The following is a 15,724-nucleotide window of genomic DNA, read 5'->3' as shown; positions in this document are numbered from 1 at the left end:
AGCTTCCGGGGCAGCTACCGGCCCGAGGCCCCGCCCCACGAGTCCGCCTCTCCCGGGCCGCCCGCCTGCCCGGCCCGGTGGGTCGGCGCGGGGCCGCCTCTACCGGCCACAGGCCGTGACTCCGCGACCTTGGCCCGGAGGCTCTAGCAGGGACCCACGGGCGGCGTCGGCGGCGGCGCGGACTTTGCCCAGCGCGTGGGACGGAGCGGACTGAGTCCGCGGGCGGGCCACAGAGATGTTGGCATTCGCTGCCAGGACCGTGGTGAGTGTGGCCGGGCAGTCGGCCTGGCGGGCCCTGGAGCGGGGCGGGCGGGCGGCGGACGGGGCCAGCAGCGTAGCTACGCCCGAGTGGGAAAACCGGCCGTCGAGGCGCTGGGGCCCGGCGGCCGCTGTCCAACCCAGCTAGGAGCTGCTGGGGTGGGGTCAGCAGATGGACTAACCCCGTTTGGCAGAGGGGGAGACTGAGGCTCAAGGTCAAGAGGCTTTTTGTGGCACTAAATTCCAGCGACCCGGAAAAGACAGTGAGGACCCTGGCTTCGGGCAGCACCTCCACCCTTAGACCCAGAGCCAAGGAGCGGAGAGACCAGGAATGTCTCCCCATGGTTATTCTCTGACTCACACACCTGTCCACGGCTCAGCCTGAGCCATTTCTTCGCCGGCCACTTCTCCAACCCCATCCAGTTGGTCACCCTCCCTGGGTTGATCAAATGGTCCCTGGGGAACTGTGTGTGGCCAGAGCCACTCCAGTGAAGGCATCAAGCTGGGCTGCTCAGAAAGTCCTCCGAATTGGCGGAAGACAGCAAGCGGAAGCCCCACGCCCCCCACTTCTACTAGCCCCTCCCCGCAACTTGATTAGCATCTACAAACCCCCACCCCTCCACCCCCACCCCCACCCCCAGTCTTCCCCAGGGCAGCTTGGAGCAGGTGGCACTGCTCTCTACTCGAGATCCCTCTCCTCTCTACTCCTAGCGTACCTCTGTATCTCCCTGTGTTTATGCCAAGGATATTTAGACACTGCGAGGGCTGAGGTACCAATCTACTCTCGCAGAGGTTTTTCCAGATATTCCAGGGCCCCAGAGTTCCACCTCCTCCTTGCTGGCTTGAGCCAGCAAGGTGTTCCCATCCCACAGATGGCCTCTGCTGCTGCTGCTGCTAAGTCGCTTCAGTCTGTGCGACCCCATAGACTGCAGCCCGTCAGGCTCCTCCTTCCCTGGGATTCTCCAGGCAAGAACACTGGAGTGGGTTGCCATTTCCTTCTCCAATGCATGAAAGTGAAAAGTGAAAGTGAAGTCGCTCAGTCGTGCCCTACTCTTAGCGACCCCATGCGATCACTGCCGGGAAAACTGAGGCAAAAAGAGACTTGGCCTGCCTTCCCTGGTCAGGTGACTCAAATCTAGCCCAATCCCCAAGCCAGCATTCTTTGGTTTATTTTTAATACCCAAAGGTCTCTACTGGTAACCCCCAGCTAAATGAACTAGACTCAAGAGAACTAGACTTTAGGGGAAGGGTGGCCCAGAAGGGATCAGATGTCCTGGAGAGAAATGCCCACTGGCTGCCCCTTTCGGGGGTCTGCTCCTCAGTGGCTCCATCCCCAGTTTTCAGGACCATATTCACGGTTACGGTATAACCTTGGTGGTCAAGCAGTTTCTGTCGTTCAGCCAAGTATTCCCTCATCACACAGACCGATGCACATTCCAGCAGGTGGAGTTTTAATACCTCTTGGCCTGACTCCCTGGCACTGGACCCATCCAGGGAAGAAAGGGAAACGTTTTCCAGGTTTCCTTCTCCTCCGGTGCACAGCGTTCTCCCTCTCATCTGCTCCCCACTCCTGCACTTCTGGAACCTGGGGAGGATGGAGCAGCTGCCCCCGCAGCAACACAAGCCCAGATGCCGCCACAGCCACTGCAGCCGCCGCCTCGCCTGCATCCCCTGAATCTTGGCTCTTGTCTTCTCTTTCCAGCCCGGGCAAGTGGCTGCCTCTTGCTAGGTTCTGCTCACCCACTTGGTAGCACAGTTAGGCTTAGAGATCCAGCCCAAGAGGCAGACAGACAGGGCTCAGAACCTCAGTCCTGCCATGGAGAACGGGCAGCAGAAGGAGAAGGTATGAAATGGAGCCTCTGCTGCTTGCCTGCCCACTGCTGCCAGCAGCCTTGGACCTTCTTGTCTCTCTCTCTCTCTGCAACCAGAGCCTCTAGACTCTCCCTCTCTGCCAACTGTCACCTTCCTGCCAGGCTGCTCAGCTCTCTCTTGGCACAGTACTGTGCCCATGCCACCCCTCTCCCCAACCCATAGACAGAAAAAAGCCCAAAGGTACTGTCATTGTCTAGCTCTATCTGATTTTCTCTTCTTCCCTCCTATTTCTCAACCTGGTACAGGTGGGAGAAAAGGAGGTGGGGACCTCCGGGAGGGAGCCATCACCTCACCAGCTGGCTGGCTTATTGTCCCAGGGTGAGAAAGGCGGGGCCCTATGCATCCAGCAGGTGAGAGGCCCCTCTGATCTTTGCCGCACCTGGCAGGTGCCATCCATCCTGACTTGGTTCCTGTGAGCCCTGCCAAGATCAGTGGCCCCTCCCCATCCCTACCTGCATCTCCAGGCCCCTAAGAGGCGGAGATACCTACAGCTGAGGGCTGGGAAACCAGGGCAGGCCCCACCCAAGAGGCTGTCTCTGACACCAGGAATGGGCACATAAGTGCCCAGGAGTTCAGCTTTAGGAGTGCCAGGGTCTCCCAGAGCTGGTGAGAGAATGAGCAGGATGTTCTGCTGCCTGCAGGTGAAGCCCCTGGGCCTCCTCAAGCCCTCCTCCTTGATGAAGGTTTCTAGTCGCTTTAAGGCACATCAGGACTCGCTCCCCCGGCTGCCCGTGCCCCCACTCCAGCAGACCCTGGACCATTATCTCAAGGCGCTGCAGCCCATCGTGAGCGAGGAGGAATGGGCCCAAACCAAGCAGCTGGTGGAAGAGTTCCAGACAGCAGGCGGCGTGGGGGAGCGCCTGCAGAAGGGGCTGGAGCGCAGGGCCAGGAAGATGGAGAACTGGGTGAGTGAGGAGGCAGGGGGCACACCAGTCTCTCTGGCTCATGTAGAGGGTGAGGGGAACAGGGCCACTCCCGGGAGGCCTGGGTTGTTGAGAGCGCCCCTCCTGTGGCCTGTGGCTGGCTGCGTACCCCCAGTTTTCCAACACAGGCTGTGCTGGTGCATCCATTTGCACCACGGAGTTTCCTGAGCACTTACTCTGTGCCCAGCACCAAGCAGGGTGCTGGGTGAGCAAGAAGGATGTTGTCAACAGCCTGGTGGAATTAACGTTCAAGTAGAGCAGGGAGAGGACACACGTGAGGGGACCAGGTTGTATCAGGCAATACAGTTCTCTCAAGTGGAAAGGAAAAAGCAGGCGTGAGGGTGGAGAATAGCTTCTCCGTTCCAGAGGGGCAGGGAGGACAGGGCAGAGGCGGTGCTGGGTTTGAGTCAGAGCGGGCAGCACAGGCACAGGTGGAGACAGCTGGCAGGCTCAGGGACAGAGGCTGGAGTGGGGTGCAGGGGTAGGGGGGGCCCAGGAAGCCCCTGGACTGGAGCTCAGTGGGAGGGGGCTGTGGGGTGATCGTATTGACAGTGACTGTCTGTCCTGGTTCTGTGTCTCAGTCTTTCACAAAGGTGTGTTCATTGTGTCCGGATGTGTTTGCGCTGGTGCCCTGGACACTTTTCTGTGTTCATTTCACACCCAGCATGAACTTAGAACTACCCTGCTGGTGGGAGGGAAGCGCAGGTGGAAACAGGAGCCTGTGGGCAGGCTGGCGGGGAGAGGACGGGAAGTCATTCGGTCCAGGATATGTTCTGGCATCAGTGGCACTTGCTGATGGGGCTGGGGGATGGACAGTCCAGGCCTAAAGCAACTGTATGTGGGGAGGGAAGAAGGGTCGTTGAGAGAGGGATGAATGGAGAACCAGAGATGGGTGTGGCCCTGTAAATGACAGGCGCTGTGAGGGAGCAGGTGGAAGGGCAGGGGCTGCACAGAGAGGAGGTGGGAGATGTCAGCCGGCCACCAGCACAGATGAACCTTACCAGGTCAGGATCTTACCGCATCTGGGATCTGCAAGTTTTCCAACTTTGTTTAGCCAGAACTGTTACTTCAGACTTCATGTTCTGGCTAAAAGAGTGGGAGCACCCCCCACCTCCACTCATGGGTCCTTGATGGTTCTGCCCCTGCTCAGCAGATTTTCACTAAGGGAATGCCCCCATCTGCAGGGGCTCCCCTGGATTCCAGAGCTCTGGTCAGAGGCTCTGAGATCTCCAGGGCTGTGGGGGCACCTGGCTGAAGGGCAGCCCAACCTGGCTGTCCCCAAGGGGAGGGAGCTCCTGTCTGCCCCTTCCCATCTACGGGTGAGGAAACTGAGGCCCAGGGAGATGGATCAAAGAGCCACACAGCAGTGCTCAAGGAGGCTCCAAGCTAGACAGGAGGGCCTGGCTGATCGGGGACCATGTCTCCAGGTCACAGATCAGCAGACAGCAGTTGCCTGTGGGCCTGCTGTGTGAGCCGGGCACATTGCCCTTGTTCACCCCTTGCCAGGGGCCCACAGCCAACAGTTTCCCAAGGGGAGTCCATGTGGTAAAAGGCACGTCCTACTGCATTTAAGATGGATGAGGAAGCACAGTGGGGCTGAGTCTCCAGGGCCTGAGAGACCTGCCCCAGAGGCTTGTGCTGGGGAGAATGTGTAGTGGGGGCAGTATTGCTGTCAGCACATAAGGTTCAAGGGTGATGGTCACCTGCAGGTCCCAAGACAGGAGCCTTTAGCTGCATATCCATGGAAATACTCCACCCTGGGCAGAGAGTGGCCAGCCTAGTAGAGAGTCACCTACATCTTGTAGCAATCTGTCTTTACAGAGGCTCTGAGATGTCCGGGGCTGTGTCCCAGATTGCCCTGACCTTGAGATCCAGGTGGCTGTCCATTCCCTAGCCTGACAGCAGCAAAGCTGAGGGCACAGAGGGTCAGGGTTTCTGAGGGCTCCTGCTTTCCTAGAGTGTGCCCACCTGAGACAGGCAGAAACTTACGCATCAGACTTTATTTTCATATAACTTTCTCTCGTTTCCTTTCTATCAGATGTACATTTTTATTTTCTAAAAGTACTAAAATCATTGACCTGAAATATGTGAGAGAAGGGAAAAATGACTGCTATTTCTCCCTCTGTTCTTCCCCCAACCCCAGGTCTACTGCCAGTCTTTTTTTCCTTGTCAGTGTTGCCTGATTCCCCTTGCTAATGCTGACTGGCTCCATTAGAGGGACGAGGATGGATTGCTGCTGGGTTTACAGGACTGGGGGGTTCTGGATCTGAGCATTCAGTTTGAGAATCTGTGCTCACTAGAGAGGGCAGAGGGCACCCAGCCAGCTCTGTTGGCCCTGGCAGCGAAGGGGCAGCCAGGTCTCCATCCATCCCTCCTCACGGGCTCTGGTCCTTCCCCAGCTGTCCGACTGGTGGCTCAAAACAGCCTACCTCCAGTACCGCCAGCCCTTGGTCATCTACTCCAGCCCTGGTGTGATGCTGCCAAAGCAGGACTTTGTGGATCGGCAGGGCCAGCTCCGGTGAGTCGCCAAGGTGGAGGCGGAGCTCTGGACCTTCCCAGGGCCCTGATGTCCACTTCCCCCAGGAGAACAGAGGGGCCCCTGTTCATTATCTTTCATCCCCACAAATAGCCTTAGGAAGTAGGCAGCAGCATCCCTGTTTTATAGGTAGGGAAACTGAGGCTAGGAGCAGTGAAGGGACCTGCCCAAGATCAGCTTTCAGGATTGACTGACCTGGACATGAAGCAGAATCTTCCTGACTCTTGTTAACCACCAAACTGCCAGACTAGGACTCCTCCCTTCCCCTAAACCTGAGGCTACCACTCACCCCAGTTCTGGCACTTCACCCCCTCCTTCCCACTTTCCTCAGCTGGCCACAAGGGTGACCTTTGTACACAGTCCCGTTTTCCACATTCAGCCTTGTCACTTTGCCTTGGGCTCTATTCCGGTTCTACCAGGGATAAAAATACCAGTGACAAGATCTCCTGCCCAAGGACTAGTAAGTCTCTCAGGGCCATACCTGCTTCTCTTAAAGGGACCAGGGCACCCCAGGAAGGACCAGGGGTTCAAGCCCAGAAACTCTAGCCAGCGGTCCCCATGTTGGGGGCCAGGAGCACCCCCATGCGTCAGACATGGTTGATGTGGCCCAGACGGTTCGAAGGAGCAGGTTGACTGAGATGGCCTGGGGGACACACAGGCCCAGAAACAGGAAGAGATCTAAGAGAGGGGACACCTCAAGCCACTGTCCCCCCAATCACCCTTCGCCTTCCCCCACAGTCCTAGGTCCCTCCCTAACTGATGCTTCAGAACAGGGTGAAGGCCTTCCAGGCTCCAGGCTGCGAATCAGGGCCTCTGACCCTCTGAGGATGGAGTCAGAGGACATGACTCGTAATCGAGCCATAGTCATGCTACTCAGTAGCACCAAAGTCCTGCCAGTTGCTCGGCCAACACATCACCCTAATCCCTTTCCCCAGAGATTATGCAGAGTGAGACAGAAGTACAGGTTCTACACTTGAACTCCTTCAGGCTCTCTAGGCAGTGAGAGGATTGAAGTACCCTCCTTCTGGCTGTCCACACAGCCTTCGGATCTTTGCTTTTTTCCTCCAGGTTCGCTGCCAAATTAATCGAGGGCGTGTTGGATTTCAAGGCCATGATTGACAAGTGAGTGGCCCTATCCCCACCCTGTCACCTCCCACCTGGACTGCCTAATTACTACAGCCACTCCAGCAGCCCAGCCCCACCCACTGCCTGACTGCTGAGCAGGCCCTAGAGCTCAGTGGCTTTCACTTCCTGCTGACCTAGCCTCTTTGCTGATTGGGGAGGCAGAGCATGGTGATCGGGACACCTGCGTCCTCAGCTCCAGCTGCCGTGACCTCCTCCAGGGGACCTTCTCCCAAGAGATCCCTAGAATTGACATCCCAGCTGAAGAGGGGACCCCAGGGGATGACTCACTGTTTCATCTTCCTTGTGGCAAAGTGAAGCCCAGAGAAGAGAAGGGAATTTCCAGGCTGACTCACAAGCAGGGTGGCCCACAGGCCTCCTGATCCAGTCGGCCTCCAACAACCACCCCCCTTTCCCCTCTTCCCACACTAAGTGGGGGGGGGGGGGGGGGTAGGCACCAAGGGGCCCAGCACTGCTTGTGTGAGCCCCACTGCCCAACCCAGCCTGCAGCCAGACCCAGCAGCTCCCTATGGATCCCACCTACCTTCCTGTCCCTCTGCCCCTGCAGCGAGACCCTGCCCGTGGAGTACCTGGGGGGCAAGCCACTGTGCATGAACCAGTACTATCAGATCCTGTCGTCCTGCCGTGTGCCGGGCCCCAAGCAGGATTTGGTCACCAAGTTCAGCAGGACCAAGAAGCCACCTATGCACATCACCGTGGTGCACAACTACCAAGTGGGTGATCCCCCTGCAGCTGTTCAGCCCCCACACGGTTGCAGAAAGGAGAGGGACAGGGCTCAGAGTCAGCTTCCCCAACACACTTGCCCATGTGTCCTTGGAACAGGCAGGCCCTGGGCCTCTTCTCTCCACTGGGTATCCAGAGAGGCCCTGACCTGGGGGAGGCCCGGAAGAGCTAGGGCCTGGTCAGCCCAGGGAGAGCAGCGCAGGGATCTCCTCCCCTTCCTTGCCCTTGGCCTGACACCGTCCCCTCCCAGCTGGGCTGGGAGGTGACCACTGCCTGTCTCAGGCCCCCACAAAACCCCTTCTCTCCACCTGCCTATGCCCGGACAGTTTTTTGAGTTGGATGTGTACCACAGCGATGGGACACCCCTGACCTCAGATCAGATCTTCATGCAGCTGGAGAAGGTCTGGAACTCATCACTGCAAACCAACAAGGAGCCTGTGGGCATCCTCACCTCCAACCACCGTAACTCCTGGGCCAAGGCCTACAGCACCCTCATCAAAGGTACCCACACCAGGCCCTAGCAGCCCTGTCAGGCTGAATCCCCTCGACTAAGAGCGGGCGCTGTTGGCCCCATTGCACTTAAGGGGAAACCTCAGTTGGGTTCAGTTAGTTTCTTCTTTCTGTTCAGTAGCAAGTTGCAGTGAGAATGCGTTCTCTGACTGAGGAGCCCACCTTCACATCCCCTCCGAATCCCATGTTGGGCAAGGGCATCGTCCCCAGAATCCACTCCCGTGTTGGATCCCCAGCTGTCTTACCGGCTCTCTCTGTGACCTCGGCTTCTGTTTCCTGTTTTCTGAAGGGGGGCAGCAGTGCCTCATGGGGTGCTCCGGGGCTACAGGGCCCTGTTAAAGGGAGCTCTGGAGACCTCCCCAGGCCTGACCCTCACCCCCACCCCACACACACACATCCCCACAGACAAGGTGAACCGGGAGTCAGTGCACTCCATCCAGAGGAGCATTTTCACTGTGTGCCTGGACGCACCCATGCCTCGGGTCTCAGAAGACACATACCGCAGCCAAGTGGCGGGCCAGATGCTGCATGGGGGCGGCAGCAAGCTCAACAGCGGCAACCGCTGGTTCGACAAGACACTGCAGGTGAGGAACTGGCAGGACCAGGACTCCCACCCCCAACCCGCACCCAGGCTCAGCCCACTGCCACCTCAGGACTTCCTGTCCCTCCCCTGGACTCTGGCGTCCCTGGCTTCCCAGCTTGTAAAGCCAGGGGAAACCAGCAGGTGGACGCGGCTGTAATTAGCAGCAGTCAACCTGTCTTTCCCAAGCCTGGCCCGGTAACCCCTGTCACCTCCAACACATCCATCCGTGATCAGGGAGAGCCTGGAATGTGGGGGCCAGGCTGAGCGGCACAGTCTTGGTCATGACTTTCCCTGTTGTGAAATGGGGTAGTGGTAGGACTCCTGGAAACGGTAGGTGCAAGGACCCAGAAAGGTCTCTGAGCACAGGATGTGCTTAGCGTGACCTGGGACAGGTGTCCCGAAGTCCCCAGTGAGTGTTAGCTGATATGAATAAGAGTAATAAGTCAGCCAGAGTGCTTGAGATTGTTCAGAGCACCCCCCACCCGAGGGAATCCTGCAGGAGAATGGCTCCCGGGGCCTGGAGCTGTCAGGGACCCCATCTTCCCTGCAGTTCATCGTGGCCGAAGATGGCGCCTGTGGGCTCATCTACGAGCATGCGGCAGCCGAGGGACCCCCCATCGTCTCCCTCTTGGACCATGTCATCGAGTTCACGTGAGTGTGGGTCTCCCACTCTCCAGCCAGTTCTTCAACTCCTGATGACAGATGACACAGAGGTGACAGACGAGCTCTCAGAGGAGGAATGGCCTTCTCCCTTGTGCTGGGAATCTGTGCTGCTTCAGAGGAAGCCAGAAGGGGGCGTGGGTTTCAGAGTCCATCAGAGCTGGGTTTGCATTCTGGCTCTGCCACTTCTCAGCTCGATGACCTTGGACAAGTCCCTTCTCCTCCAAGAGTCTCCCTGGACTGGCCCCCTCCTCCCCATCGTAATCCCGGGGATGGACCCAGGCTCTGGAGGCTCCTGGTAGGAGCCTGAGACCCTCACATCCTGTGCAGGAAGAGGCCAGAACTCGTGCGGTCTCCCATGGTTCCCCTGCCCATGCCCAAGAAGCTGCGGTTCAACATCACGCCTGAGATCAAGAGCGACATTGAGAAGGCCAAGCAGAACCTCAGCATGTGAGTGCTGGGAGAAGCTTGTCCAGCTGGAACAAGAGCCAGCTCTGCCTGATGCCCGCTGGTTCGGAGACTGCCCTCGGCCCCTCTGTGGGGTTGGCAGAGGCTGCTGGGTACTGTTCCTCACCTCCCACCTCCACCCCACCCCCAGCATGATCCAGGACCTGGACATCACGGTAATGGTGTTCCACCACTTTGGAAAGGACTTCCCCAAATCGGAGAAGCTGAGCCCAGATGCCTTCATCCAGATGGCACTGCAGCTGGCCTACTACAGGTATACCCCGCCCCCCGGGAAGGAGGAGGAAGCTTGGGGGCAAGTGGAGGGACCTGCCAGGGGTGAGCTCAGTGCCTTTGCCACCCAGGATCTACGGGCAGGCTTGTGCCACCTACGAAAGTGCCTCTCTGCGCATGTTCCACCTGGGCCGGACCGACACCATCCGCTCAGCCTCCATGGACTCACTGACCTTCGTCAAGGCCATGGATGATCCCAATGTGACGGTGAGAGGTCGGGGGCAAGGGTGGGAGAGCTGGGTTCGAGCCTTTCTCTGTTCCTTCTTCTGTCAATGCATGTTGAGCACCTACTATATTCCAGTCCTGTGGTGGACACTGGGCATCTCATGGAAGATGGAGCTATGAATTTATTGGTGCGGAGCTTTGTGGCAGCCAAAGAGAAAAGGGAACTCCAGTGGATCCTTGAGGAACTCGGGGGTTCGGAGCACCACACAGTTGAAACTCCCCATGTCCTTTTATAGTCACTCTCTGTGTCTGTGGTTGTGCGTCTGCAGGTCCAGCCCTCCATGGGCTGTGTTATACTGTTGTGTTTTTTGACAAAAGTCCACATATGGGGTCGCACAGAGTCGGACATGACTGAAGCGACTTAGCAGCAGCAGCACCGAGTTTAAACCGAGTTGTTCAAGGGTCAGCCACCAGCAGTGAGCACTTGCCCTGTGTCAGGCCTTGGCTGGGGACTGGCCAGTCTGTGCTCTCAGGGAGAACAGAACCTGGAGTGGGCAGTGGGCCCCTGAGGGGGGAGCAGGGACAGGAAGCGTCAGCGCCCTCTCCCCCTCACCTAGGAGCACGAAAAGGTGGAGCTGCTGCGGAAGGCCGTGCAGGCCCACCGAGCCTACACCGACCGGGTGAGCCAGCACCCCCCATCCCTGCTCCCTTGGCCCTGGGCGTGACCCCCCGGCCTGTCCATCCCTGCAACAAATAACTGCTCCCCTTAGCATCAGGCACCCCTGCCCTAAGCACTGGGGCACTTGGAACAAAGCTGAACATCCCCATTCTACAGTGGGAGAAACCAAGGCGAGGCCCAGCAACTGCCCTGGGCCCAGGTTGGCCTCTGGATGTTGTGTCGGGCGCTCTCCCTGCTGCACCGGAGCCCAGGATGCTGAGGGTGTGCACAGTCTAGCAGACCGCAGGGTGCCTGCCTGCTGACAGCCGCGGCTGCAGCCCAGGGGTGGAGGTCCAGTTCCCAGCCTGGCCCTGAGTGCCTGCACACACCAGGCTTTGCCCATGTTATGCTCAGGCAGCTACTTCGATCAGTGCCACCCCACAGAGGGAGTTCAGTGATTGTCCCTATCTCACAGATGAAGACACTGAGGCTCCAAGATGTCAGTGACCTGCTGAAGTCCCATAGCCAGGATGGGGCCAGGCCACCCAGCTGGAGGCCTGTGCTCTTAGGCTGTACTTTCCAGCCTCCCTGGAGGCAGGGGAGTCCCTAGCCTCAGTTTCCCCATCTGTGAAGTGAGGGCTTTCCTGCCCGGCTGCTCTGCTCTCACAGGTCTGAGGGCCAGTGAGTGGAAGAGCCATTGCCACCAGAGACTCCTAGGGAGGGTGGCAACTTGTGGGCCTACAGACCCTGCTCCTGACAGCTCCCCTCCCTCAGGCCATCCGTGGGGAGGCCTTTGACCGGCACCTGCTGGGCCTGAAGCTGCAGGCCATCGAAGACCTAGTGAGTATGCCCGACATCTTCATGGACACCTCCTACGCCATCGCCATGCACTTCAACCTCTCCACCAGCCAGGTGAGCCGCTGCCTTAACTGCCCTGGGGTGGGATGGAACAGAAGCCAGAGAGGCTGCACTGAGGTCCGAAACACAGTCACTTGGAGGTGATGTGACTCACATGGGCCATTCTTGAAGCAGCTGAATTCTGGGATCGGGGGCTTGGCTTCACCTCTGGCAGGCTGAAAATGAGTCGAGACCCCTCCTCTTCCTTGGCTTCATTCACTCACTGATCAGATGCTAAAGAACATCTGATCCAGGCCAGCCTGTGCTGGGCACTGGGATACTGCCCCCAGGGGCTCACAGTCTAGGCAGGACAGTGACAGCCCCACAGGAATGTCAGGGAAATCTGTAGAGAGGTGATACCAGAACTGCACCCCCAAGGACTCATGGGGAGTCAGCTATCCGCTGAAGACAAGGAGAGGGCGTCTCAGGCAGAGCACGGTGGGAGCCCACGTGGAAGGCAGGCTGGTGCCACCATGGGGCTGGGATGAGAGCCTTGGTCCTGTGCCATCCTCAGGTCCCTGCCAAGACAGACTGTGTCATGTTCTTTGGGCCTGTGGTGCCAGACGGCTATGGCGTCTGCTATAACCCCATGGAGACACACATCAACTTCTCCGTGTCAGCCTACAACAGCTGTGCCGAGACCAACGCGGTCCACCTGGCGCACTATCTGGAGAAGGCACTCCTGGACATGCGGGCTCTGCTCCAGAGCCACCCCCGGGCCAAGCTCTGAGCCTGCTGCTTGGCCTGCCGGTGCCACAGCCACACCACCTTGGGCTGCACCACCCACTGGGCTCCACTCCTTTGCTCCCTCTTCCCCTGGGCCCCACAGATCTCAGTCAGGGACGGCCACCCTCAGCAGGGTCTGCAGACCCAAGCCGAGTGCCTTTTGTGGGTCTTCGCCAGCACCCAGGCTGAGTCCAGAAACTGAACAGGAGGTCGGCCCAGGCATCCATTGTCTCACTCACAGTGGCCTCCTCCTGGGAAAGGAACTAGCTGAGCTCAGCCCCCATGAGGGTGGGGACTGGACAGGCCATCCTCACTAGCTCAGCTCTGCCCAGTTTCTCTTGCCTGCATGGCCAGGCTGAGGTCTGTAGCCCGATCCCTTGACTCCCAAGGACCTAGAGATGGAATTACCTGGAGCTGCGGTCTCCAGGCCTCCCCACAGCTGAGGGGTCAGGGGGCAAGGTGAGCTGGTGACGGGGAAGCCCATTCTGCATCGTGGCGCCATTTGCCTGCTCTTCTGAGGATGTGGCTCAGTGGACCTCAGCTCGCTTGCTTTCACACAGCTTGATTCCTGAACCATGTCCTGGTTGTATAGCAACTTATGAGGCAGTTAATAAAGGGGAAATGTGTTGGTAAAGAGTTGTTTCAGCTGAGGAGGCAGGCAGGGCAGGGCAGGCGCCTGGCCCTGCCCTCCCCTGGCTTTCCCTGCATCTGGAAGCTGGTGTCCAGGCAGCCAGTGGGCCCAGGGGCACGCCCCCAGAGGAACCGAGCTCTCAGGTGTGGGTCAGGAAGCCCGGGGCCGGCTCAGACCTCAGGGCTCTGGGCCAGCACAGCAGCAGACCCAGGCCTGCATGCTTCAGATACAGCCCTCCTACCTGTGGCTTGGGCTTCAGGTAGGGACAGTTCTGCAGGGGCCTGTGGGCCGGGGCCTGGGGTCTGTGGTCTGGGCCCAAGGCTTCATCTGCTGCCCAGCACCGAGCCCATCAGGAGTGGTGGCTGAGGGGCTGTCTGACCCCAGCCCTTGCCACTGCCTGGGGCCACCCAGTCAGAGCCTTGTATGTGTCCCCAACCCCAGTCACCCGGCACAGTCCCCGTGTCCTGCCACAGTCAGTTGGGCAGCTTATGGAGAGTGGAGGGACTCTGGCCCTAGGGAAGACCCTGGCCCAGAGGAAGATGCTGAGGGTGGGAGGGGACTACGCAGCCTGGGAGTGAGGTGCTTCATGGCCTGGCTAACCTGCGACGTTCACTGAGGGAGGTTGTCTCTGTGTTTCAGAGGATGGAGCAGACTCAGGGAGCACATGCCACATGCCCAAAGCCCCAGAGAGCAAGGAGTGGAGCCCCGACCCCATGGGGAGTGGGTGTCGCCGGGGCCTGGCCACTCCCAGCCTGGCCAGCAGGGTGGGATCTCAGTGGGGAAGGGATTTGTGGGTCCCCTTCAGGGACCTTGAGCAGGACCTGAAGAGAATCCCCTCATGACAGCACAGAGGCCTTGCTCTGCAGCTGGGGAGCGGCTGGCCCCCGGTGTCCCCAGGCTGGATCTCAGGAAGCAGGGCCCACAGCAGGAGCTGAGTGCTTGCTGTGTGAGCCTCACTAGGGGGGTAGCTGCCCCAACCCAGCTGGGGCCAGTCAGGGAGGGGAGGCAGTGATGCAGGCCAAGGACACGGCAGGGACACACGTCCACGACTCCAGAAACTCAGGTTTTAAGAACTGCTTGGGGCTGACTACAAGGCAGGATTTTCCCCCAAAATGTTGTCCTTCAGAAGCGAGGTCATCCCTTTGCATTTGTGTTGTTACAAGTTTCATAACGTGGAGCCTCACTCAGTTCTGTAGAGCAGCAAAGTACTGCTTGAGGAAGACACATTTACGTAAACAGCCCTAATCAGTACTCTGGTGGAACTTCCGGGGGAGGGGGGAGCCAAAGAACCATGAAGATGTAGTCATTATCCCTGGGGGTGTGACCTATGACACAGGTCTCTGGACACACGAGGGGAGCTAAGTGTTGGGGAGATCACATACTCCTACAGGATAAACTTTTGAAATCCAGCCATCTGAATGCTGTGCCAGTGTGTTTGGAGTAAAATTTCCAAGTACAGCACCATGCATGAAATACAGAAAGTCCTGCCGTATCCCAAATCGCTTGTCTAGTGGACCTGGGAGAATTAGGTCAGCAGACTGAGGTTGCCCAGAAACAGCCAGACCCTGCCCTGATGCCACTGATGCAGATGATGAACTTTTTTTTTTTCCAAAATGAATGAAAAAGAACTGTCATAAGTTTATATATTTTGTGTAATACATCATTTGAAATTTGAGAATGTAATATATATATAATTAATAAAATCATAAAGAATACTTGGCTTTTGCCTAGATCCTCTGGAAGTTTGTCTCTCTGGGTTGGCATGAACTTGATTTGGGCTCTCTCCATTGGGGAAGTGCAGTGGCTGGAATCAAGGGCAGCCCTGGAGTGGGGATGAGGGAGCCTGCCAGGAGGCTTTGCTGTCTCCAGTGCTCTTGCCTGGAGAATCCCAGGGACGGGGGAGCCTGGTGGGCTGCTCTCTGTGGGGTCGCACAGAGTTGGACACAACTGAAGCGATTTAGCAGCAGCAGCAGCAGGGGCTCATGGGCCAGGACCCACACTGGCCTGGGAGGTGGAGAAAATGGCTATTTCAAAGATGCTCACAAGGACTTCCCAGGTGGTCCAGTGGCTAAGTCTCCCTGCTCCCAGCGCAGGGTCCCAGGTTCAATGCCTGGTTGAGGAACTGGATCCCACATGTTAACAACCAAGATTCCACATGCCACAGCGAAGATCCCCAGTGTGTCAGCTAATACCCAATGCAGCCAAATATTTAAAAAGAAACAAACCAAAAAAAAACATAAACTTAACAGACTTAATAAAAAGAATCCAAATTTTTTCTTTAAATGCTTAAGAAGTGGAATGAGCGAGGCCTGGTGACCAACTGAACGGGAAAAGGTGGAGTTAGGTGAAGTATGCAGTGGGGTGCTGGGCAGTTCTGAGAGCCCAAGCAGTAGTGTGTGGACAGGTGCCAACTGGGGTAAAAGCAATGTTTACCTGGGACTTGGGGGAAAACCCAGGGCTCATCAGACAGCCCTGCTGCTGTTTCTCTTGCTGCATTCTGGATTTCCTCTGACTTCTCCAGTTTTTCCCTTCAACTGTGTCTAGTAGGCTGTTATTGACCTACCTATGGAGTTGGTGTTTATTGTATTTTTCAGTATTCATTTAAGAATCTGCCAGGGTTCACATTTGTAGTTTCCTATTCCCTGCAGGTATTTTCAAGTTTGTCTTTATTTTTTTAAAAAAGTGAAACAACTTACAACCT

The 15,724-nt window shown here is 57.7% G+C and overlaps 1 protein-coding gene across 1 annotated transcript; it reads left to right on the top strand.

Moving 5' to 3' along the window:
• The first annotated feature begins 14 nt into the window (after positions 1 to 14).
• On the top strand, positions 15 to 14,734 carry CRAT (carnitine O-acetyltransferase). The gene is made up of 14 exons (XM_055541364.1): positions 15 to 262; positions 2,772 to 3,035; positions 5,453 to 5,571; positions 6,658 to 6,711; positions 7,280 to 7,445; positions 7,782 to 7,956; positions 8,371 to 8,549; positions 9,099 to 9,199; positions 9,539 to 9,658; positions 9,807 to 9,929; positions 10,018 to 10,153; positions 10,729 to 10,791; positions 11,544 to 11,681; positions 12,181 to 14,734. The coding sequence occupies exons 1-14, from the start codon at positions 236 to 238 to the stop codon at positions 12,394 to 12,396; spliced, it is 1,881 nt and encodes a 626-aa protein (XP_055397339.1). The 5' UTR covers positions 15 to 235; the 3' UTR covers positions 12,397 to 14,734.
• Positions 14,735 to 15,724: the final 990 nt, after the last annotated feature.

Source organism: Bubalus kerabau, chromosome 11 (assembly GCF_029407905.1).
Source record: "Bubalus kerabau isolate K-KA32 ecotype Philippines breed swamp buffalo chromosome 11, PCC_UOA_SB_1v2, whole genome shotgun sequence".
Lineage (NCBI taxonomy): Eukaryota > Metazoa > Chordata > Mammalia > Artiodactyla > Bovidae > Bubalus > Bubalus kerabau.
Note: the sequence above shows the minus strand (reverse complement) of the source record. Positions and strands in the feature narration are given on the sequence as shown.

Coding starts and splice junctions, on each gene's coding strand:
- CRAT (XM_055541364.1), top strand. CDS start 236: ATGTTGGCATTCGCTGCCAGGACCGTG. Junction 7,446..7,781: donor CCGTGGTGCACAACTACCAA/GTGGGTGATCCC, acceptor ATGCCCGGACAG/TTTTTTGAGTTGGATGTGTA. Junction 10,792..11,543: donor ACCGAGCCTACACCGACCGG/GTGAGCCAGCAC, acceptor CCCCTCCCTCAG/GCCATCCGTGGGGAGGCCTT.